Source organism: Poecile atricapillus, chromosome 24, assembly GCF_030490865.1.
Source record: "Poecile atricapillus isolate bPoeAtr1 chromosome 24, bPoeAtr1.hap1, whole genome shotgun sequence".
Taxonomy (NCBI): Eukaryota; Metazoa; Chordata; class Aves; order Passeriformes; family Paridae; genus Poecile; species Poecile atricapillus.
The window spans coordinates 71,260-95,349 of record NC_081272.1 but is presented as its reverse complement, the minus strand read 5'-3'; the positions used below and the strand labels follow the sequence as shown (position 1 = coordinate 95,349).

General features: G+C 47.5%; 1 protein-coding gene across 3 annotated transcripts; it reads left to right on the top strand.

Annotated features, from left to right (window-relative positions):
- Positions 1–1,147: 1,147 nt before the first annotated feature.
- On the top strand, positions 1,148–22,691 carry YTHDF2 (YTH N6-methyladenosine RNA binding protein F2). Of its 3 annotated transcripts, none has more exons than XM_058856464.1 (5): positions 1,148–1,404; positions 1,792–1,816; positions 2,088–2,197; positions 6,134–7,699; positions 21,740–22,691. In XM_058856464.1, exons 1-5 carry the CDS (start codon positions 1,378–1,380, stop codon positions 21,761–21,763), a joined length of 1,752 nt encoding a protein of 583 aa, XP_058712447.1. In that variant the 5' UTR covers positions 1,148–1,377; the 3' UTR covers positions 21,764–22,691. The 3 variants fall into 3 exon arrangements, with proteins under 3 accessions (XP_058712447.1, XP_058712448.1, XP_058712449.1); XM_058856465.1 differs by having other exon boundaries at positions 1,149–1,404; positions 2,118–2,197; XM_058856466.1 differs by lacking the exon at positions 1,792–1,816 and having other exon boundaries at positions 1,149–1,404; positions 2,118–2,197.
- Positions 22,692–24,090: the final 1,399 nt, after the last annotated feature.

Sequence of the window (24,090 nt, the reverse complement as noted above, 5' to 3'; positions counted from 1 at the left end):
GGAGGGTAGGAAGATGTGTTTGGCTATTTTTTTGCATTAAAAGGAAAAGTGGAATTAAGCTCCAATGGATTTTTTTCATTGGAGAGGTGAAAGGCTCTGCCTCCCATAGCCCTGGGGACAGCAGGGGATGGGCAGGGATTCCTGAATCCCAGTTTGTGAGGGGTGGTTGCTGCTGCTCTGATCTTGGCCCCTGGGAAGTGTTTCCTGGCTTGGGGTGGAGGTGGAAACAGCTCCCATGCTCAGCCTGGAGAAGAGAAAGCTCCAGAGAGACCTCAGAGGCCTTTCCAATGCCTAAAGGGGCTCCGGGAGAGCTGGAGAGGAACTTTGGAAAAGGGCCTGGAGGAGCAGGTCAAGGAGGAATTGCTTCCCCACTGCCAGAGGACAGGGCTAGATGGAATTATGGAAAGAATTGTTCCCTGTGAGGGTGGGAAGACCCTGGCAGAGGTTGCCCAGAGAAGCTGTGGCTACCCTGTCTGTGGAAGTGTCCAAGGCCAGGTTGGACAGGGCCTGGAGCAGCCTGGGATAGTGGGAGGTGTCCTGCCCATGGCAGGGAGTAGAATAAGGTGAGCTTTCAGCTCTCTTCCAACCCAAACCAGTCTGGGATTCTGTGGTTTTGGATCAGGGATCTACCTCCTTCTATATGCAGCTACCTTCCCTCCATTCTCCTCTGGTTTGCTTCCTTGCTTCCCTTGATTGAAGGGGAATGGGGACCTTTTGGGGCTTCCCTTCCCCATTCCAGGCATACAGCAGTTCCTGTCAGGTCCCTGTTGGAGCTGTTCCCGTCTCTTGGCCGGGAAGAGGGGGTGAATCTGGGCTCCCTGCTCACTGTACACCCAACCAACACCCAGGTAGCCCCCTTGACCTGGGTCGGGGTCCCATAGGACTGTCATGTCCCCTGAGTCCTCTGCACCCTGGAGTGCTGGACTGGGCACGGGAGGAGATAAAATATCGTGGCGCGACAGGATGAGGTTGGGCTGAGCCCGCAACCGGATCCCGAATTTGCCGTTTCTTGCCTTAAAACCTCAGTGGCGCCGCCTGGCCCTTTAAGAGATCTCCCACTTCCAGCCGAATGGGGGCGCTGTTTCCCCTCGCTCCGGTCCTCCGCCGTCCCGGCATGCACTGCGCCCCCTTTCATTTCCCGCCATTGTGCCTGGGCGCGCGCGGTGCCGCGTGACCGGGCGGGGGGAGCTCCAGGCGGCGGGCCCGGGCCATAGAGACGCGCGGCCTGGGGGTGGGGTGGGGATGGTGGCATAGAGCGTTCCCCCGCCCCGCTCCGCCGGCGGCCGCCCCGACTCCGCCAGGGCTACCGTCTGGCCCGGACAAAGCGCCGCCGCCTCCCGCCCCGCCCCGCCCCGCCTGCAGCCCCGCCGCGGAGCCATGTCGGCTAGCAGCCTCCTGGAGCAGGTAGGAGTCCCCCGCGCCGACACCGGGACGGCCCTGCCGGGCGAGGCCGCGGCTCTGGGCCTAACGAAGGTTGCGCCCCGGGTCGGGCCGGGCGGCGGCTGCAGCCTTACTCCTCTCCCGTCGCTGAGCTGCGCTCCATTGTGATGCGGCCGGGCCGGGCCTGTCCCCGTAGGGCTCGACCCCGCCGGGCCGGATCTCTCCCCTCGCCGGGCCAGGTCTATCCGTGCCGGGCCTTGGCTTCCCCAACCGCAACGGGTCTGTTTACCACGCTGGCTCTGTCCCCCCCCCCGTCACCGGCCCGGGCCTGTGTCCCCACCCGAGGCGGGTCTGTCCCTCTGACTCACCGGTTTCCCTCTTTTTCTCCCCACGTCGCCGCTGTCGCGCCAGAGACCCAAAGGCCAAGGCAACAAAGGTGAGATCCCGGGGGGCCGGGCGGGCCCGCCTGGGAGCGGGAGGATCCCGCCGCCGGGAGAGGGAGGGTGTCCCTAAAACCTGCCGGGAGGGACATAAACCCTGCGACTGGGCCTGGCTGCTGGGCTGGGGATAGTTTGCAGGTGATGTCTGTGCGGTGGGGATGTGTCTGTGTGCTGTGGGCTAAGTGTTAGAATTGGCAGAAATTCGTTATATTGTAGGGTTTGGCTTTAAATACTTTAACCTGATAATAATGGGAGCTTATTACGTAGGTTTTTCTAACGTGACACGTCTCTTCTCAGTGCAAAACGGCTCTTTGCACCAGAAGGATGGGTTGAATGATGATGACTTTGAGCCCTACCTGAGTCCCCAGGCCCGCCCGGTGAGTACCTGCTGCAGGCAGGAACACCAAGAGCAGCAAGGTTTCCTGCTGCTCCAAGTGTGTGGCCTCCTTGTATGTTCCCCATCTCCACTGGTTGTATTTTGAAGTTTGCCAGCTGCCTTAAGTTACGTTCTATGCTACACCTGTATTTCTGCCGGTAGAAAGCATTGACTACCCTTAGGTTGTGGTAGGTGAGGAAGGAAGGTTTTTAGCAACTTTTTAAGGCTGTGAGAACTTCCTAGAGTTGTTGTCCAGTTCTTTGGTTTTTTTAAAATGTGACTGTCTCAAAGTCACCATTTCTTCTCTTAAGGTTTTAGTGTTGTGCTTGTGTTAGTTTCACCAGAGAAATACACTGAGTTGGGTTGTGAAGTTGCTTCACATGAGGCTGCTGCACTTTCGGAGGATCAGATCAGCCTTCTTACCTCTACACCACATCAACTGATGATGCCTGTCAGGGGGATTTCTCTGTTTTTCACGAAAAAAACCCAAAAAACAGCTACAGAGCCCTTGTGATACAAGTGTTGAGACTTTCTGAGAACTTTGGTTACAAGTTGAGACAGAGAGTTTTGGAATTTTGTGACCAGATCCTGGAAGTCAAACTTACAGCTACTTTTCCTCTTCACTTTCTCTTAGAGTAACACCACTGTTAACTGGTGTTTGTTTGTTTTCCCTAATGAGCTGCAGGGGAGTGACACAGAACAGATGGAGTTGAGCTGATTAGATGTACAAATGAGTGCTATAGATAAACATCTGTAATAGCACAAGAGCAGCCAGTTTATTCCCTTGGCTTCTATTTCTGGTTGCGATCAATGAAAATAAGCTGGTTTGGTTTCTCCTTGCTGTATTTTTCTATATTTTTACTAGTCAGTACATTATTTTTTTCATGTAAATGTGATGCATGTTTTTTTGAAACACAGGAACACATTTCTGTCTCAGTTAAATTTTCAACAAGTACTTTCCTAGTTTGTGCTAAAGATCTGAGGATATGTATTCTTTGTCTGTCAGCTGTTCATAATCTTCAGAATTCAGCCTGTCCATCAAGACAACTCATTGCATTCAGCCCTCTGAAAAGTTACAAGCCTAAATTCAGCCTTCATAGGGTGAGAGAACATTATTGCTTTCTCAAGTCTGGAATAAAAGCAGCTACTTTCCTGGTAGCTGTCATTTAATGCTGTTTTATTCTATCTCAGCTGTCAACGTCCCTAATTCCCACCTTCTTTCTGAATATGGATGTATTTCCTACAAACTGCAGTTTATTTAAGTTTCCTAAAGACAATTAGGGTTACTATTATTTTGAAGCAACACGGTATTTTACTCTGTTTTACATGTTTTGGTGAAGTATTTCTGGATCTTTAATTTTTGTGGGTGTGTTTCAGGCTGGTAAAAATAAATTTTAAAAAGAAAGAAATGATTGGATGTGCCCCGGGAGGTAGAAACTGAGCTGGAGCAAGGTGAAACCACCAAGTTAACTTTGAGTGGAACCTTTGAGTGACTCTCGGTTCCTTGTTGCGCTGTGTTGTTGGTCTGTATTCTATAATATAGAGTCCAAAACCTCCAGAGCTTGGTCTGGACGGAGGCAAAAATACACAGGTATCCAAGGGTGCACCTCTTTGCTGGAGATGGGAAAGGGAATTAGAGAAAGTGTTCTGAATAATTGAATTAAATGAGTTTTGGGGTTGCTTTGTGAGCTCTCCACGCACCTGTGAGGTACCCATGATGCAAAATTTCACTGCTCCTTATTCCCTACCTGCTCTTTCAGGTATGACTGTTGTCAGTTCCCATGAGGTTACTGTGTATTTTGAAGCTCAGATACACAGTAAATGATTCTTCAGCCCTTTAAAAACCAAAAGCTCCAACAGCAAGGCTCACTCAGAATCCTGGTTCTGGTCTGGGGTGAAGTGGAACAGTGAATTTGAGGAAATAACTTCATGAAGAGTCTTAGTCACAGAGAGAATGAGAAGCTGGTGGAAATTTATTTGCATGGTAATCAGCAAGTGTGTCAGTTTCGCGAGGGCAGGGGAGCAGAGCGGGATGCTGTGTTTGATAACAAAGCAGTATTGGGGACTTTCAGGTGGAGAACAGCAGTGGCTGTGTCCCAAATCTGCTCTGAGCTGCCTGTGCTCAGCTCTTGAACTGCTCTGCTCCCTCCTTACTGCCTGTATGTAGCTACTTAGTACTTCACAGGTCATAGCTTAATGTGTTAGATATCTCAGAGTTGAACTTAATTGACAAGTGGGAAAATAGTTTGAGGTGACAAGAGGAAAGATTTTTATTTGATGTACTTATGTGCTTCGAGTGCTCCTGTGGAGAGAAAATGGCTCTGCCTCGGGTTTAGGGATGGTCTGGCACATTCCTGTTTCTTTAAAACTGAGCTCAGGAGAGAAAATGTTACCCTTACCATTGAGGCTATTAACTTAAGGAGTGACTTTGCTGGCTCAAAATAATAATAGGAAGTTCTAAGTTCTTTGTCTTAAACTTTGGACATACTGAGTCCTGAGTGTAGTAGGATTGAGTTCTTCAGTTAGTAAAACCCCTGAATGAGAGTTTTTTTTACTCATTTGCTTTTGGGAGACCTTTGTGAAAACAAAGATTGAAGAGAGCATCTCTGAGTTTTCAGGCAGTACCACAGCCCTGAACACGATGTTAAATAATTCCAGGTAATTTCTGGAACTAATTTAAGTTGAGGCTTGGTTAGCCCCAAACCTGTTGCTCTCCTGTAAGTAGAAGGTAGAGTGGCAAACCAGCTATGTCTGGAGGGTGCCAGAGCCATCCTGAAAGACTCCCTGGATTTCAGCCTGTCATGAAGTCCTCTGGGAGCTGTGCTTGGCACGTGAATACAAGATTCAGTGAGAAACAGAGCAGAGCCTGCTGCAAGCCGAGCTTTTAGCTGGGAGCTGAACATGCCTTTGATCTCATCTGCACTGGGATGGTGTGTTAGGGGCTGGGCAGCACCAGGCTGCTGCTCACAGGTTTGAATTACTCAGGATGATGTCCCATTAGCAGGACTGAAACCATTCCCCGGAGAGGACCTGGGTTTGAATGGGAAATGACAGATGTTTTTCATGTAAGCAAATCTTGAGGATGTCTGAAACTTCCCTTATTGTCAAATTAGACATTTGTTTTCTGTAACCTAAAGGCTACCTGGATGTTAAAAGAGAGATCAAGGCATGGAGCTGGGTTTTTTTTTTCTCTCTCTGGATTTGAAACCTGCTGGTGCTGTCACTGTGCTGTAAAAGGCTTCTATTGATTACTTCCCATTTTCAAGTAATTTTCAGTGTGGGCCAACAGCACTGCAGACGTTCATGTTTTGAGGAATAGGCCCTAAATCCCTGTTCGTTTCCATTTTCTTGGAATAGTGTGAAGTGTGGAACTTTGAATTGTAGGAATAAAGCTGTTTTCATGGCTAGTAAGTTTAAGGAAAACAGATAGGGACACTTGTGATTTTTGTAGTGTGTTTCCACTGGATCCTTTTCTTTCTTATTCCCCTTCTCTCTGCATTCTTTCCCCAAATCCTCCCTGGACCATCCTAGAAAGGGTATATTACATGGGCAGGAATAATCTTTGTTGGAATTACCTACTAGTAGAAGATGATATTTGGATGCAAGATACTGGATTTTAAAGCCTGAGCAGAAGCTCTGGGGCTTCCCAGTGTCCAATCCCACACCATGCGTCAGGAACACCACACACTCCCCTCTCGGCATGGGAAGTTACATTTTTAATCTTTCTTAGCCTTTGTCTTTAACCTTTCCGGCAATGGAACAGATTTTAGAGCCCTTGTTACAAAGGAGTTCAAGGCTGGGCCTGTTTATCTGCCCAGCCTTACGGTAGGGAGGAGTGGGGAATGGGAAGTCTAAGCTGCCTTTATTCCTGGTCCCTTAAAATTGGTCCAGCTCCTCCTAACTATTCAGTGCTTATGTTTTTGTGGTTTTCTTTCAGAATAATGCATACACTGCAATGTCTGATTCCTACTTACCAAGCTACTTCAGTCCCTCCATTGGATTCTCCTACTCCTTAGGTGAAGCTGCCTGGTCCACAGGGGGAGACCCCCCCATGCCCTACCTGACGTCATATGGACAGCTGAGCAATGGGGAACCACACTTCCTCCCTGATGCCATGTTCGGGCAGCCAGGGGCCCTTGGCAGCACTCCATTCCTCGGGCAGCACGGTTTTAACTTCTTTCCAAGCGGGATTGACTTTTCGGCTTGGGGGAATAACAGTTCTCAGGGACAATCCACTCAAAGCTCTGGTTACAGCAGCAACTATGCCTACGCTCCCAGCTCCCTAGGAGGGGCCATGATCGATGGGCAGTCGGCCTTTGCCAACGAGACTCTGAACAAGGCTCCTGGCATGAACACCATTGATCAGGGCATGGCAGCCCTCAAGCTGGGCAGCACAGACCTGGTGAGCAGTGTCCCAAAAGTTGTCGGCTCAGCCGTGGGGAGTGGATCTATCACCAGTAATATTGTGACGTCGAACAGTTTGCCTCCTGCAACGATTGCACCACCAAAGCCAACTTCGTGGGCTGACATTGCCAGCAAACCCGCCAAGCAGCAGCCCAAGCTGAAGACCAAGAATGGCATTGCAGGGTCAAGTCTTCCGCCGCCTCCCATAAAACATAACATGGATATCGGGACTTGGGATAACAAAGGTCCAATGGCAAAAGCGCCGTCACAGGCCTTGGTCCAGAATCTTGCTCAGCAGCCAGCGCAGGTGTCTCCACAGCCCATGGGCCAGCAGATCAATAGTAGCCCACCGGTGACCCAGGCTCCAGGTGGGCAACAGCCACAGGCGCTTCCACCGCCAGCCCCGCTGCCTGTGCCACCAGCACAGCCCACCCGCTGGGTTGCCCCTCGGAATCGTGGCAATGGCTTCAGCCAGAACGGAGCGGACGGTAACGGAGTGGGACAAGCTCAGGCCAGTTCTGGTTCTCCTTCAGAGCCACACCCAGTCTTGGAGAAGTTGAGATCTGTCAACAACTACAACCCCAAGGATTTTGACTGGAACCCAAAGCATGGACGAGTTTTCATCATTAAGAGTTACTCTGAGGACGATATCCACCGTTCCATTAAATACAACATCTGGTGTAGTACGGAGCATGGCAACAAGAGACTGGATGCAGCCTATCGCTCCACGAATGGGAAGGGCCCCGTATACTTACTGTTCAGTGTCAATGGTAGTGGTCACTTCTGCGGCGTAGCAGAAATGAAATCTGCTGTGGACTATAACACCTGTGCAGGGGTGTGGTCCCAGGACAAATGGAAGGGACGTTTTGATGTCAGGTGGATTTTTGTGAAGGACGTTCCCAACAGCCAGCTGCGACACATCCGCCTAGAGAACAACGAGAATAAACCAGTGACCAACTCCAGGGACACTCAGGAGGTGCCTCTGGAAAAAGCTAAGCAGGTGTTGAAAATCATTGCCACCTACAAGCACACCACCTCCATCTTTGATGACTTCTCACACTATGAGAAACGCCAAGAGGAGGAGGAAAATGTTAAAAAGGTAACACGTTTGTGTGTCTTGTCTTAGTTCTGCGAGGCAAGAGTTAGCGGGGGCTGCCTTGCACTGGGCAAACTCTGGGGTGTGAAAGGGTGGACTTGTGGGCATTAGCCTGCCTTTGGCTATCTGTCTCCTATCTGGAACCTGCGCCCAAATAGTAGTCCCTCCTTGGGTGGGAGTATGTCCAGAGAAGCCATCAAGGTGGTTAGAGGGATGGAGCACCTCTCCTGTGAGGAAAGGATGAGAGAAATGGGATTGTTCAGCCAGGAGAAGAGAAGGCTTTGGGGTGACCTAGTTGTGGCTGCCTAGTGCCTGACAGGAGCCAACAGGAAAGATGGGGGGAGACTATTTACAAGGGCCTGGAGACACAGGACAAGGGGGAATGGCTTTAAATGGAGAGAATAGGTTGCTTGGATTGGATATTAGGAAAAAAGTGTTCCCTGTGAGGGTGGTGAGGCCCTGGCACAGGTTGCCTAGAGAAGTTGTGGCTTCCCCATCCTTGGAAGTGTCCAAGGCCAGGTTGGATGGGGCTTGGAGCTGCCTGGTCTAGCAGAAGGTGTCCCTGCCCGTGGCAGGGAGTTAGAATTAGATGATCTTTTAACATCCCTTCCAATCCAAACCAGTCTATAATTCTATGAAATGAGTGCCAGCACTTGGCAGAGCAGGGTGAGGAGCCTTACACAGGCCCTGCCCTTGATTGACTGTGTGTTGGTTATGCTGAATCTCAGCCTTTGCTGAGTGTTGTGATGTAAACAAAATAAATTTCTGTGCCATTACCAGCTCCTGAATCAGAGCAGTTTGAAGTCAGAGACCAGCAGGGGGCATTTGGGAAGGTGTTAGAAACCAGAGCTGGGTTATTAGAACGGCTGCTAATCTACCCCCTGGCCACAGTGGGGTCAGCATGACAGATGTCTTCCTCCACTTGTAAAACCTCCAGGAACAGGAGCAGTTCCTGTCCCTCCCCAGGCAATCTATGCCTCTCCTTAATTATCCTTCCTGTAAGGAGGCTTTATCTAATGCCCAACCTAAATCTCCCTCGCTGCGATTGAAGTCCATGACTGCTTGTCCTGTGGACGTGGTTGTTGCTCTGTTTGGGGCCACGGTGGGCTGTCACCCGCATTGCACTGCCAGCAGTGTGGCGCATGAGCTGAGCTCACAACTTGCCTTGCAGCTGCTCTCAAATCCTCCTGTCATCATCTACTCCCTAACGATGCATTAATTGAAAATCCTGCTCCAAATTAAGGAATCAGTGGGCTTTGAATCTTACTTGGCTTCAGCTGTAGTAGTCACCTGGGGCTGCCCTTACCCTCAGTGTGGGTCTGGCTTATGTTTGATCAAAATGATAATTCTAAAAATCAGCATTATCACAGCTGTCTGGGAGTTTGCCAAGTTTCCTGATGATCTCTTTAGTTTGAGCAATGGGGAATTTTTCACCCAAGACTTGAAGAGCAGAATCAGGAGCTGCAGCTGATCACTGTGACAGTGAATGCAGTTTTTAATTTTTTATATATATTTTACATGAAGTATCATATAAATAATAACACTTAGGCACAAAGGTGGTCACTTGCAGTGCTTGGAGAAAGTCTATAAGGGAGGAATAATAAATGGCAAGGTGTGAAGGTGTAAACTGGTATTTTGTGAGGACCTGATTGTTTTGTGTCATTTCAGCTCCTAGAATAGTTTCACTTGCTATCCAGCCTTTATCTTCCCTGTGAGGGTGGTGAGGCTCTGTCACAGGTTGGCCCAGAGAAGCTGTGGCTGCCCCTTTTATGGAAGTGTTCAAGGCCAGGTTGGATGGGGCTTGGAGCAGCCTCATCTAGTGGAAGATGTTCCTGTCCATGTCAGGGGGTGGAGCAGGATTATCTGTAAGGTGCTTTCCAACCTAAATCATTATGGGATTCGGTGATACCCTCCAGACCTGACTTCAGGGAGCAACAGTTACCATTGTTAGAGTCAGACCTTGGCACAGTGGGAGAATGCAGGGGAAGGGGAAAAATGTTCCTTAGGGACAGGTGATGGATGGACATACGGACGGAAAGAAAGAGTTAATACGAAGTACGGGAAAGCAGAAGGAAGAGGAGGAAAAGAGAGGAGAAGGCTTTGGGAAAAGCAGACAGAACGATGGGCTCTTCTTCTGGAAAGCTGCTGTGTTTGCTGTGTAAAGTCTGAAAATCAGGAATATACTAGAAATGAGGCCTAGCAGTTTTCTTAAAGCTGTAAAGCGTATATTCATCATCCCAGTTGCATTTTAAAGTCTCCTCCCCTTGCTTGCTTCTTTAGACTTGCTCGTGTGGAGAGTTGAAAGCAGCGATAATCTGAGTGCCAGCGCTTCCTTTCTGAACCATGTTCTAGTGGATGCAGCAGCAGTTGATTAGGAAAGTGCTCTTTCTCTCCGATGGAACTTAGTCACAGGTCTTTGGAATTCACAGAGGAGAAGGGAGTTGTGTAAACACAGTCAGTGTTTGCTCTTTTCTATTTACTCACCCTGTGTTTCATGCTCTGGGCCCCTGTAACATCCGGCACGGAGGATGTGACTCTCTGGGCCTTGGTCATTCTTACAGCAACAGTTTGACCTCCTCTGTCACTCACTGACACAGCCTGAAATGTAGATAAGGTTTCTGTAACTTCTCTTTCATGGTTTCATTGGAGACCAGTTATTTTTTGCTGAAGGAGAGTTTTCTCTTTCCTTGAGGTGATTCCTACCATGGGACTAGAAGTGCCAAAAACCCCAAACTGTGCTCTAGCTGCTTGAAGCATCTCAAGTAATTGCCTGAATTAAAAAAATAAATGAGGAACCAGAGTTGAAGCACTGGAAAGTTAAAATGCTGCTCTGTCAGCAGCTCCCTGCTTTTTGTGCTGCTTTGTGCTAGGGAAATCCCATTGCTCCCAGCTCTTTTATCTCTCCCACAGTGTGAGGTGTTGATGCTCTGCAGTTGTGTTCCTTGAAGCTTAAATGTTTCAAGGTTTGGCTTGTTTCAGCTTCTCCTGAGCTGAAATTGTTTCACTCGGCAGATAGATTCCTGCTTGCTGCCTGAGCAGATGGATGATCTCTTGTGAAAGTCTGGAACTCTTGAATATTCTTTTATACTTCTCACTGTTAGTCATTTCTTCAGAATGCCCTAAAGCAGGTCCAAGAAATTAAGTGAAAAATGTAGTGTTTATGCTGTTTCCATTGTCCAGTGAAGGGAGAGGGGTGGGTAGTTAGTTCAGTGTTGAAAACACTGAAATAATCCTCTTTCCTTTCCTATTGCCTATGCCCATCCTGTTCCTCTAAAGCTAATCCCCGTTCCTTTTCTGTGTGTTGCTTTGCTCTACTAATCCAGTTTTTTAGACGGTTTGAATATTCTCCTGACCCAAAATGGTGGAGCCAACTCACAGTGCAGTTCTGCCTGGTGCAAAGCTGAAACCCAGAATAACTGATTTTATGGTAGAGATTGTCGCTGACTTCTTCCATGCAAGAATTATTTTATCTTTGTTGTAAACAACCGAAACAGCAATACAAATCCCTGCCTCAAGGTCATGCACTTGTATTTCTAGGAATGCTGCAGTGACCTTGGTGTAAAGATCTGCCATAATGGTCTGCTTGGTGTGAAAGGTTAGATGGCTTGTGTTTTGTGGGAACTCTTAAGTGAAGTTTATTTTGGTTCTTTCTGCCTGCCCAGGCTTGATATTTGACTACTCACAGGTTCGAGGGATTTTTAGGAAGGCTATCTCATGAAAACCAGTCCTGTGTAGAGTGCTTAGTGATCAGGTTTGTAGCTGAGAAGAGATACTTGGCGCTGGGACTTGGAGTATTGAATCAGGCTGAGCTGTGCAGGATGGGGAGGGCTTTGGTGGGGTTTGTCATGCTGAGGATCAGCCTCAAAGCACAAAGGTGGGATTGGCCAGATTGGATCTGTTATTTCTGGAATTGTGCTGCTTTGTGCCTCAGCAGATGCTGTCTGCTGGATAAAAGAGTATTAATAGTGGCAAGAGTCACTGCCTCCTTGGAACACATGATTTAAAGGAAAACTGAGGGGTGTTGTAAGAGCCTGTTTGAAATGGGTAGGCTATTTCACAGTCGCTGGAATACATGAATGCTTTCTGATGGATTTTACAAAGCTCTTTTTTTTCTTCCCAATTTGTAATCTCGGAGGGGAGGAGAAGAGAATATTCCCTATAGGGTGGACCAGCACACTTTCCTCCTGCTGTTAGAGTTGTCCTGGAGAACGCTACATTTGCTTTTGCTGTACCATATTCCACAGGACAGTATTTCTGACTAGAAGATTAATTTCCTGGATATTCTATATCCAGGCAAAGCCAACTGTTCTCTGTGGCAGCAAGGGAACACTCCCTCCACTCACACAGTTCCTTTCATTTGGTGATGGCAGGGCTATTTGCTGTTTTCTGCTCCAGATCCGGGCCATAAGTGAAATTATTTGATTGATGCACCGAGACAGAATTTTCGCTGTGCTGTTCAGCAGTGCACATGGTTTCAGTTTATTTCCTGTCTGTTCAAATCCTGTAGGTCTGTGTCCATGCTTGTGTATTTGCCCAAGAATGGAGGAAACAAACTATCCCGCTTATTCCAGTGGCTTGGCACTGTCTGTTTGTAAGGAATACTTTGTGCTTATGATATTTTTAAGCCAGCACATAACAACACTCAGATTTTTATTTTTGCTTGTGTTCTAGCTGTGTCTAAATACAGGAGAAGACTGGAGGGAAGACTTAGATCTGTCTGATGCTCTAATCTGTGTTTTCTGCTATGAGACAGGGAGCTGTGTTTCCTCGTCCCTAAAACAGGAGCAGCTGGGAGGTTTGCTACTGCAACTGAAGTGGAATCAGAGCAGTGGAAGAGCAAACCACTTGTACTTGCCTTGTAGTCCTGTCTCCCACTATTAGTATTGTGTTAGAAGTCTGTAATATTTTAATGTAATGTTTGTTAATATTATAAAATAATTAAAGTTGACTTTTTTGATGTTGGTTTAAAGGCCTGTTGAGATGCACTGTTTAATTTTTTTTCAATTGTTTTATCCCTGTCCATGGCAGAGGATTGGAACTAGAAGATTTATAAGGTCCTTTCCAACCCAAGCTGTTCTAGGATTCAAGGACTGGGATTGGTGTTGGGCAGGCCAGAGAATGCAGGCCATCTGCAATGGGGTTTCACACCTCTTAGAGGTATGGCCTCAAGCAGGGGAAGTTTAATTCCACACCCTGTTCTTGTGAACCTGGTTTCCAACCTACTTCTTGCCTTCTCACTGTGGGCAAAGCTTCATGTCCCCCCACTCCAGGTTATCTCAGCTGGATGATTTCAGCTCTGAGCGGCAGAATACCCTGAACTAATTGTTCTTATAAATGTGTTCATTGAATTGATTATGAACATATTAATGACTTCAAATGAATGACTTAAAATTTAAAAAACCCAATTTTTTTTGCCTTTCAGCAGATGAAGTAAAATGATGGAATGACCTTGAACTGAAGTAGGGTAGATTTAGATTAGCTATTAGGGAGAAAATAATTTCTGCAAGGGTGTTGAGGTCCTGGCAGGGGTTGTCCAGAGAGGCTGTGGCTGCCTCTGGATCCCTGGAAGTGTCCAAGGCCAGGCTAGACAAGGCTCAGAGCTGCGTGACCACGTGTAGTGGAAGGTGTCCCTGTCCATAGCAGGGAGTGGAAAGGGCTGGGCTTTCACATCCCTTCCAATCCAAACTAGTCTGTGATTCTGTGATAAATTGCCTTTATATGGCTGGCAGATTCACTAGAAACACTGTGGAGGGCTTGGAATGAAGAAGGGAATGTGGAAGGTGTCAACAGCAGGGGTTGTTTTGGTTTTTTTCTCCTCTTATTTTTTCCTCCAAGAGTTCTGGATAACTTGCTGGCACTGAGGTTAAGAGCTACTGACACACAGTATGTGTTTCAGATTATTTTATTAACAGCTGTTGTGCCAGAAAAAGTACTTATCTTCCAAGCAAAACTCTTTGCTGGCTGTTTCATTCAGTCAAACCCCCAGGGCATGATCTGGTTCAGTTCCTTGGATTTTTCCCTAGTGCAGAAGTACAGTGGGTCATAAGACATTGCTGAAAGCTGATTAGGATCCCAATAAAACAGTTGAAGGGCATTGTTCTGTGTGCAGTCCATCAAGGCACAGTTGTTCCTTCCTTGTTCTTACTGAAACTGTAATTCTGCACCAGCTTTTTGCCTGAAAGGAGCTGCTTTCTTCTTTTCTGTCTCTGGTTCATGAAGCTCCTTGTTTTGAGCTGTGTTCTTTCTCATCGCAATTAGTCCTCTCATTTTCCTGCATGTTCTGGTTTGTAATTGTAGTGTCTTATGGCTTTGTGAGTTAATAACTAATTCCTTAGTGGTGCAAACCACTGGAGGCTTGGCAGCCAGAACAGTGCCAACATCCTGCTCTCGACCACAGCAGTTCCTAGAGAAGTCCCTGTTAAACAAGGATGGTAATATTATCCAGACTGATGGTTGGGATAGAGGGTTGTTTGTAGCTCCTTCCAGTGACTAGTGCCCAGTATGAGCCTTTTTAATTGACATGTAAGTCATATAACTGTTTTTGAGTAGTTAATAATGAACCATTAGGGGTTTGTGCAAGAACTTTGAAATTTCTGGTTCTTTATAATTGGATTGTTTTTTGGTCGTAAAAGCACAATGCTAAGCTGCTTTTTTGTGTGGTTAACTGCAGAGCTATTGTAATATCATTCCAGTTTGGAAGACTTAGATGAAATCTACCTAAAACTCTTGTCTTTTGTTTCTAATCTTGGGGGGAAAGGAAACCACACTCCTGAGTTTCCTTCTTTGTATCTGTGAAGAATGGGAGAAGGCTCTGCTCTCTCCATCTCAGCTCTGTTATTTGTGGTACCATCCGTAAAATACCTTCAGAGAATTTCTGATCATCATCTCAAAATTAAGAAAATTGAGAAGCCCTGGTCATCAGTCTTTTGGCTGTTGCAGCCTGATTTGGAGTTAAGCTGATTCCAGAGCCATGTTCTTGATACACTTAGAGGAGGGAAAAAAAAATAAAATATGAAATACAAAACTGTTCCAGTGAATGTGGCTTTGTGTTCCCTTTCGAGTGGCTGTAAAATGACGGGACATGCTATAGGGAGTGTTGGCTCTTTTACTTGAGCTTGTGAATTCAGCTCTTCATGGCTGACAGAAGCAGGCTAACAGATCTCCTCTTGTCCTCTCATAATACAGAATATTGTGGTGTGTTTTTCTTGTAGCATGAAGTGTCTATTCTATCTTATTTGGGATGGAGATGATGTTTAAGCCTCAAATACCAGGACAGCTGCAGTGGGTCAGATCAAAGTCTGTGTTAGTGCCTCTCACGTGGCAGCAGGAGATAATGCATGTCTGCTGGGCACAGAGAAAGAAATTGCTTGGGTATCGCTGCTTTCTGTTTCCATTTAGAAAGTCCTGTGTGCAGCTGGCAATAACACGGTTGAGAGCAAACACCTGTGAGGACGGTACAGGCATGTATCCCTCTCAGAAGGTTTTCCTTCTCTTGAAGAATAGGTGGCTTTGGAATTTACGTAACCCCAAGGATGTATCTTTGTCTTTATCAGTTCATAATTTTTCTATCCCATTTGTTGATGCACTCCTTGAGCATCCACTGGATTTCCAGTTCTTCAGCTAAACTGTGTATTGTGTGGGGAAATGTCCTTTTGGTTTGCTTTGAGTCTGCCTCATGATTCCTCCTTGTTCTTATATGAGAAAAGGTAGTGACCAATTATTTCACTTCTCTGTGCCTATTCTGCCTTTCCAGTTATCTGTCTTCCAGGTCAGAGAGTTAGAGCACAGTGGCTCTGCAGATGGAAATGCTTCTGTCCCTTGCTCATCCCTGTTTGTCTTTGACCCTTTTCCAGTTCTGCTCCGTGCCTGTGGAGGTGGAGAGGAGCGGAGCTGCACTCTGCTCAGGATAGATTCTGTCTGGGTTTGTATAACAGCACAGTGGTATGTTTTGTTCAGGGGTGATGCTTGCTTTTCTTCAGGGTAGGCAGTTTCCTGGAGTGACAGATCATGTTTCTGATGGTTAACTGTCAATTTGGAACTCATAATCTTGGGATTAGGGGTAGGGATTTTCTGCACATGCGTCATTTAATTTTTCTCAACCAGGTAGACCACGTGTCCAGCTGTAAAGTTCGGCAGGTTTTTCTCAGAAAGTCATCCATTTAGTCAACTGCTATTTTTATTACCCTGAATAGCTTATTATCATCCGTAAACTTGGCCACTATTATTCATTCCTCTCTAATGTTTTATGAGTATATGGAGCCACAAATTCCACTGAAGTTCTGTGGGTTTTCAGTCCTTATCATTACACCTGCATGGTGTGACAGATGGTACTGCCAAGGCTTTAGCTCTACATCAGTGAAGATTCTGAAACATTAAAGTGGAGTTCCTTCCTTTTCTAAAGAGTTTTGTGGCACTCACGGTAAGACTTTTTGCCTGAGCGATGGCTTAAGATAACCAAAGTAATGAAGTGCATTTCCCGTGTAGTGATGAGGTAGAATAAAAAACCCCCTGGTCGTTGAAGACCAGGAGAATTTTCTTTCTTCCTAATGACTGGGAAGGACTTGGCTTATTTTGCTTGTCCTCCTAAGTCAGCCTGTCCAGTTCCAGGCTGTGTTGTGAGCCCATTTGTCCTCCTGTGGAATGCCACTGGGAATCCTTCCAGTCTCTGCTGTGTCTCTTTTGCTCTAAATATGTTTAGAAAAAAACCACACGTTCTCAGCTTTTCACCATTCTGTTTCCTGCCCTGTGGGACAAGAGACCTATGGAAAGTAATTATAAATGGGAATTGAGCTGCTTTATTCAGGCGATTGAATGTGATGTTTCAGCAAGAAGAGGTTTGTTCTTTGCAGTTGATTGCATTGGTTTTAAAAGGTGCTTGGAAAGATTCTGGGGAACAGCAGTGTGCCTGAAGGTATCTGATAGCTTGGACCACCTTGTGTAAACACTCCATTAGAGGAAAAGCCTTGGCAAGTCTTCATGCCCTTCTTGTACCAGGCTGGTTGCTCTGACATGGAAATTAGATGTCCAAGGCCATATGTCTCTTCTTGACTCCTGCTTGTTCAATGATGTGAGTTTGCCCTGTTTAGGGTTCTGTGGATATTTGGGTTTGCTCTGTAGATTAGAAAAAGCCTGTCCTATGATGAAGACACACTTTTATTTGCATTATCACCTGTCTTCCTTGGTGCTGAGTCCCATTAAGTGAATGGGAGGTAGGATGAAGGTGTCAGGCTATAACCAGATCACTATCTGATTTTTTTAATCCCTTCTAGACTAGGACGTAGCTTTTTTTGTAACTCTAATGGCTTTCTAATGCTGACACCAGGAAAAGTTACATTTGGTTTGTAAATACTGCTTGTGGAGTATAATATACAAGTGATACATCATCCATCATTTGTGCTGTGTCTGTTTCTTGAGCAGATTCAGCCATGGGCTGCAGTAACTCCTGATTTCTAGGGCAGTGATCTAAGATGTCTGCCACGCAGGCACGGGCATATGGAAATCCCACTGGGTTGCTTGGGTGGGATTGCGTCAAACAGCGAAGTGCAGCACCACAGGCTGAGTGGGGCTGTTGAGGTGCTTGATCTGTGTGTGTGTGTGTGTGTGTGTGTATGTATACCAAGGCCAGGGCTTGATTACTGGCTCTCCAGGGAATGGTCTGGCAGCCTTGGCTGCCAGAGATCCAGAAACCTTTGGACAGTGCTCTCTGATACAGGATGGAATTGTTGGGGTGTCCTGTGCAGGGCCAGGAGTTGGACGTGATGATCCTTGTGGGTCCAGCTCAGGATTTTCTGACTGGGTGTCTCAGCCTTTTGGGGAATGATACTGGGAGTTCCAATGCTCCAGTGAAGGAATCTCCTGCTGTTTCCTCTGTGGGCAGGCACTGAGCACGTGATGCCTTTTGCTTGGAGGACCTTCTCAGGCTAAACTGAAACTGTGCCTGGCCTGGCCTGCCCAAGGGCTTTGGGCTGTGCTGCAGCTTAGGCAGGTGCCAACAAACTAGGGTTTGTGTGCTGCACAGCTGGGAGCTGTGCCCTGCCTTCTTCTTCAGGTGCTCCTTTGGCTTAGTCTGCTATTTCTTTATCTGCGGTGTGGTGATAAAATCCTTATGTTTACCAGGAGTGTTGATGCAGAACCTTGGTTGTCTCTCATTGTCATCTTGTCAGGTACAAACACTTGAGCCTTTTGTTGCTGGCTCCCCTGCGGCATGAATATATAAGGTGATCTCTCATTGCTCAGTTGCTGTTATCAGGACCTGGTTTGTGACATGGCTGCAGCCCCTGGGGACAGCAGTGACAGTTCAGCTGGGGACTAAAGTTTCTTTGAGTGATATGATCAGAAAGGGCTCCTGTTTGCATACTTGCCCTGTGTGAGCTTGGTGTCAGCACAGGATTTGAGCCATGGCACATGTCAGCTATTCCCATGCCATTTTTCTCTTGCCCTTCCTGTTCCTGAGGGGTTTGATGGATGGGGATGAGTCTGAGCAGGTGTCTTTCTTGCTTCTCCCATATGGATCAATCAGATGCGGCCCAAGTTTAATGAAAGTGCAGCCAAAGGGCATAAAACACTTCCTGATGGAACCCTTTTCCTCTCCAGGGATTGTATCCCAGAGCAAAGCGCAGCATGTGTTTGCGCAGACGCTGCTTTTCCTTCTCGGGCCGTCGCGTAGCTGGGTGGGCTGTGACTTAGACTGTTCCATAGCCTGCGGATTTGGATTTGGATGAGCCGGGAAGGACAGATGTTTGCAACGTGGTTGAGCCTTCCTGTGTGTTCTGGTAGATCTGACTGGTAGTTGAAAGCTCACTGTGACACCTCAAGGACCAAAATGTCTTGGGATCCTTCTGCTCCACTCAGGTGAGACTTTACATGCAGTGCTGCATCCAGCTCAGGGGATTCTAGCATCAGAAATATGTGAAGCTGCTGGAGCAAGTCCAGAGGAGGCCACAGAGATGCTCCAAAGGCTAGACCCAGCTGGGAGAGAAGTTGACCTCGAGAAGGCTCTAGGGGGACCTCAGAGGCCCTTCTAATGCCTAAAGGGGGCCCATGAGAGCTGGAGAGAGACTTTGGACAAGGGTCTGGAGGGACAGGACAAGGAGGAACAGCTTCCCACTGCTAGAGGGCAGGGTTAGATGGGATATTGGGAAGGGATTGTTCCCTGTGAGGGTGGTGTGGCTCTGGCACAGGTTGCCCAGAGAAACTGTGGTTGCCCAATCCCTGGAATTGTTCAAGGCCAGGTTGGAGAGAGCCTGGAAGAACCTGGTCTAGTGGAAAGTGTGCCTGCCCATGGCAAGATGGGATTTCAGCTCTCTTCCAACCCAAACCGGTTGGATTCGGTGATTTTGGATCAGGGATCCACCTCCTTCCATATCTGGCCACCTTTCCTCCATTCCCCTCTGGCTTGCTCCTTGAGGCAGCCCCTTGACTGAAGGGGAATGGGGACCTTTTGGGGACCACCTTCTCCAATCCCGGTTTACAGCAGGTCTGAAGTGAAGATGTTCACTTTGGTCCCCTCTCCAGCTTGGCAACATGGGGGACATCTGTTCTAGCCTCTGTTCCGACGCATTGGTATTTAAGGGGGGGGGATTTTCCCTGGAGTTGGCTCCTTATTAGCTGTACTCAGGCCTTGGGAGCAGCATCACCTTCTCACTGGGAAGATATGATTGATTGGGGTCCAGCTGCTCAGCTAGCAGGGTGATGTGTGTGCAGCAGGACCCTAGGCCACTGTCCTGGCCCAGGACTCTGGCCCTGGAGATGCACAGGGGATTATTGAACATGGCAGCCAGTTTATCCCACGTCTGCCTTTGGGAAGTGGTGGCATTAGCTCACGTAGTTGCAGCTGCTTCCCAGAGGGATGCATGACATTGCCATCTGTCCCGGTTTAACATAACATGCTGGCTGCTGAGCCAGAAACAGAGCTTGCACCTTTCTTTGGATTTGTGACTCTCCCTGCAGTGCTTGTTGTGCTCTGTGTTCAGGCCTGTCTCTGCTTCCCACCCCAGCAGTTGGATTTTGCTATGGTGCAGTGGTTTTTCTGGCAATGAAAGCACCTGCAATCGACTTGGACAGAGTTACAGGAAAACAGGAGAATTAAATTGACTTATGTTGGGTAAGTGTTCTTAATGAGAACGTGTGCTTTTGTCTAATCCCTGTCCCCAGAAGACAGCAGAGGATCATGCTGGCCTTGCTTTGCATCCTACAGAGGAATTGGAGATGAAGCCTCTTTGGGTCTGTGGCTGACAGGCCAAAGCCAGTGGTGGTGGTGTTCTGAGCCTGGGGGCCAGGCCTCAGTTTTTGGGAAGGTTTCTAAGGATAGATGGCTGCACATGCTGTTGTCCCAGAATTGAAGCTGTTTGGGGATGGGCTCTCCCTGGATTTAGCAGTTGAAAAGGATGGGGTTTCCTGTAGCGGCCTGTGTGCTTGTGGCAGAGGTTGTGTGAGCTGCGAAGATGGGACGCTGCCTCCCAACACTAGATTAGCATAGGGCCATGGGAAGCAGGCAGGGGACTCTGTTGCCGCCCTTATTTCAGGGGATACAACTCCAGGCAGAGCAGCTGACACGCAGGGAAACATCCTGAGCTGAAAGCACCAGAGCCCTGACAGCATCTCCTCTCCGAGTGAAGCGGGAAAACCTGCTGTACCCGTGGGTACCTGCTGCAGGTATGGCTTTGCTGTGAAAGTGGGATGGACTTGGCACCTCTCAGACCAGCTGGGTGGTGACGGACTCACTCCAGAGGAGCCGGAGCCCCACAGTGCATGTTGTACCCAGACTACAGGGACCTGCCTGTTCTCAAGGAAGAGACAGAGCGAGGGAGAAGCATCAGCTCAGGGCCCTCTGGCTGCTGACAGGTTTAATTTCTGAGGTGGTGTCTCATGATCTGGGAATGACACTTTTAGCACCTCATAACCCTTCAGGGAAGCCTGGAACTGCTTCTGTGAGAGCTACTCTGTTAAACCCAAGCAAAACCCAGAAGAGATGGGCACAGGTTGCCGAGAACAGCAGAGGGGGTGGCAGCCTTTGGTGTCTCTGGGTATTTGGTGCTGCGCTTTCCTTGTTCCGGTGCAAGTATTTGGACAGGGTGGAGGAATACCCAGGGGTGATAGCAGCAGTGTGAAATTCCTGTGAAGTCCTTGGTTTTCGAGTGAGATGCCATCAAGTAGTGTCAGGGGTATCACGGAGGCTTTCTGCTGGGTGCTGGGACTGTTTCAGTCCCTGCAGACCAAGGCTGATGTCAGTGCTCCCTGTCGGTTGAGCTCCAGCCTGCTTTGATGCCTACATGGGAGTTCAGGTGGAGTGTTTTTCATAGAATCATGGAATGATTTAGGTTGGAAGGGGCCTTAAAGACCATCTCATTCCAATGCGGATACACCTTCCCCTAGACCAGGCTGCTCCAAGTCCTGTCCAGCCTGGCCTTGGATGGATAAGATATCCATCCTTAGATGGATAAGGCAGCCACAGCTTCTCTGGGCAATCTGTGCTAGAGCCACACCACCCTCACAGGGAATAATTTCTTACAAAGATCCCACCTAACCCTGCCCTCTGGCAGTGCGAAGCTGTTCCTCCTTGTCCTGTCCCTCCAGGCCCTTGTCCAAAGTCCTTCTCCAGCTCTCCTGGAGCCCCTTTAGGCACCACAGAGGGCCTCAGAGGTCTCCCTGGATGAACACCCCCAGCTCTCCCAGCCTATCCCCAGAGCAGGGGGGCTCCAGCCTTCAGAGCTTTCCTGTGGCCTCCTCTGGACTTGCTCCAGCAGCTCCACTTCCTTCTGATGTTGGAATCCACAGAGCTGAATGCAGCTCTGCAGGTGGTGAATCACCCACCTAAGAAGAGAAAAAAATGGAGAATGAGTTGTTTGACCTCAGCAATGTCACATCTCTGCAATGACTGGATGCAGTAGCAGCACTTCTTTTGACAAAAACTATGCTCTTTTCCTGGCTTTGCTGGCTGTGGGATAGGCTCCGTGGGAGAGCCATGTCTTGGAATGCTGATGTGTAATAGTGGTGAATAAAACTGCTTTCAGCTAATATGATCTCTTGTTACTTGTTTTGCAGGAACGCCAAGGCCGTGTCAAGTAAAAGGTCATTCCTTCACCACAGATTGCAGCAGAGATTGCATCCCAGCTGTCTTTCAGAAAGAGAAAGGAGCAAGAGTATCCCAGAGAGAATTAGGGCTTCTTTTTCTTAATTTCTTTGACTTCAAAAAGACTTTTACAAACTTCCACTTTAAAAAAAAAAAAAAAAAAAGTATTGGAATATCACAAGACATAGGACTAAAAAACAAAGACAACAACAACAGAAAATCCCTTTTAGGTAGAGTAGAGGTAAAACCTGTCCCCTTTCTTTTGGCTTTGGTTGTGATTTCCAGAGCATACACTTTGTTTTTTGTCTCTTTACTATGGGTTTTGGATTTTCAAGTCCATAAGTGGCCTATGCCTTTTTTTTTTTCTATAATTTTGAAATGCCACCGTTTCCCTTTCATCCACCCTGTTACGCCTCCTTCCCTGGTTTTGACATTTGCACTTGGAACACTGAATTGTAACATCTGCCATGCAAAGTGGAGTTACCTTTAGTTTTCTTTCTGTCCCTGGACTGGAAGAGGAGGAATTCCATGAGGAAGTCGGAGTGTTTGCCTCAGAAGACTTGAACAGAAAATTGCCCACAAGGTTATGTCTTAAAGGGGGTTCATTTTTCTCTGACCCTTTGTTACACAAAAGTACTAGGAGTCCTAAGAAATTTTCTGTTCTTGTGCATTATATGGATTTAAAGATTAGGTCTGGATTAATTTGATTTTTTGAAAGCTGAGAACAGTGGTAAAAACTTTTCTTGTTTACAGGAACAATAATTTTGGACAATAAAAAGCCCAAAACAAACCAAGGAAGGAATACTGTAAAATGTGTAGTCACTATGTTTCAGTTTCTTGTTAAGCCAGTGAGGAATGGGCGTTGCCTTTCTTTTCACCATTAATCACTTCTCAATAATAAATGTGAGATCCTGTTGAGCATCACTGTTGTCTCCTGCTCCCTTCCCCATGCTGTCAGCTCCTTGGATTCCAACTATTGGAAAAATACCTGCAAAGGAGTGGAGAGGTGATTTCTCCTCAGGTTTGAAGTAGGGTGCTCTCACCTTGGCATCCCCAGCTAAATCCTGGGGTTGTTCCAAGCCCTTTGGGATATTTGTGGCTCCCAGTGTGGCCTGACTCCAGGTGTGACGGGCAGTGCGAGCCCATTGCTTCTGGGGCTGACCAGTGTGAAAAGTGCTGCTCCAGAAACACCATCAGGTGGCCTGGAGCCACAGCCGGTGTCAGGGCCCCTAAGTGCCAGAAGACTTGCTGAAGGAACTTGCTACAATAAACTTTTCCTGGCTGCCTTTCCCCTTTCTTTGCACTGGGGCAGGAGATGGGGGAGCCCTGGGTAGGAGGTGATGCAGAGATGGTGTAATCTGGGACAGCCCAATGTCACTGGGAGAGTGAAGATGCAGTGGAGGAGAAGGTGAGTAGGTTATAAGAGGGGTTAGGTGGGGTCCTCTCAAAAAAGGAAGGTTACAGCCCAAAAATGCTTGGAAATTTAGGAGGCGCGTTTGTGCAAAAAATACAAAAAACCTGTAGCATTTCTTATCTTGTTATATATACATAAATAATTTTAGTGAAAATTTATTTCAGAATACAACCCTGTATTGTATACAGGATCTTGGCATATAAGAAATTCTAAATGTAGATATATAGGGTTTAAAAATGAAAATACAACTTTTGTATATATAAATTTAAAGAGCTTGGAAATGGAAGAAAATACCTATATGAAGGCAAATGAAGTAGCTCTGACTATTCAGTTTTTTTCCGTCTCAGCATAACACAGTCTGAGATCTTGGCTGGGACTAAAATCGTTGCTGCCACCCGGTGATAAGTACCATGTACTGCAGCCACGCGGTGAGGAAATGCCACACTCAAAATGGCATTTAAATTTTAATTTAAATTGGAGACCCCGGAAAAGCAAAGGTGTGATGGGATTACCTGGACCCCCAGGGGACCGAGGTGAAGGGAATGAAGTAGCAGACAGCAAACAGATTCCACTGCTTCTCACTCCGCCAAGAGGAACATCCCTGGAATTTCATATCCAGTGTCTCTTCCAAGCCTCACAGGTGAACAAACAGGTACCTCAAGACTGCTCTCCTTAGTACTTGTAGCAGTGCAGAGCCAGTGGAAGGACCCGCGATCCAATAACACGTCAGCAACTGTCTTCCCACTTGCCGCTCTCTCCACGTTTTCCCTTTCCAGTGGGATGCAGGACGCACTCCCCAGAGGCAGGAAAACTGCCCTGCAGTCCAGTACAAAACCTGTCTGGCAAGCCCAGGATGCCAGGAGCCAGCAGCCGTTTCTCTTGGATTTCCTGCTTACAGGTATTTTAAGC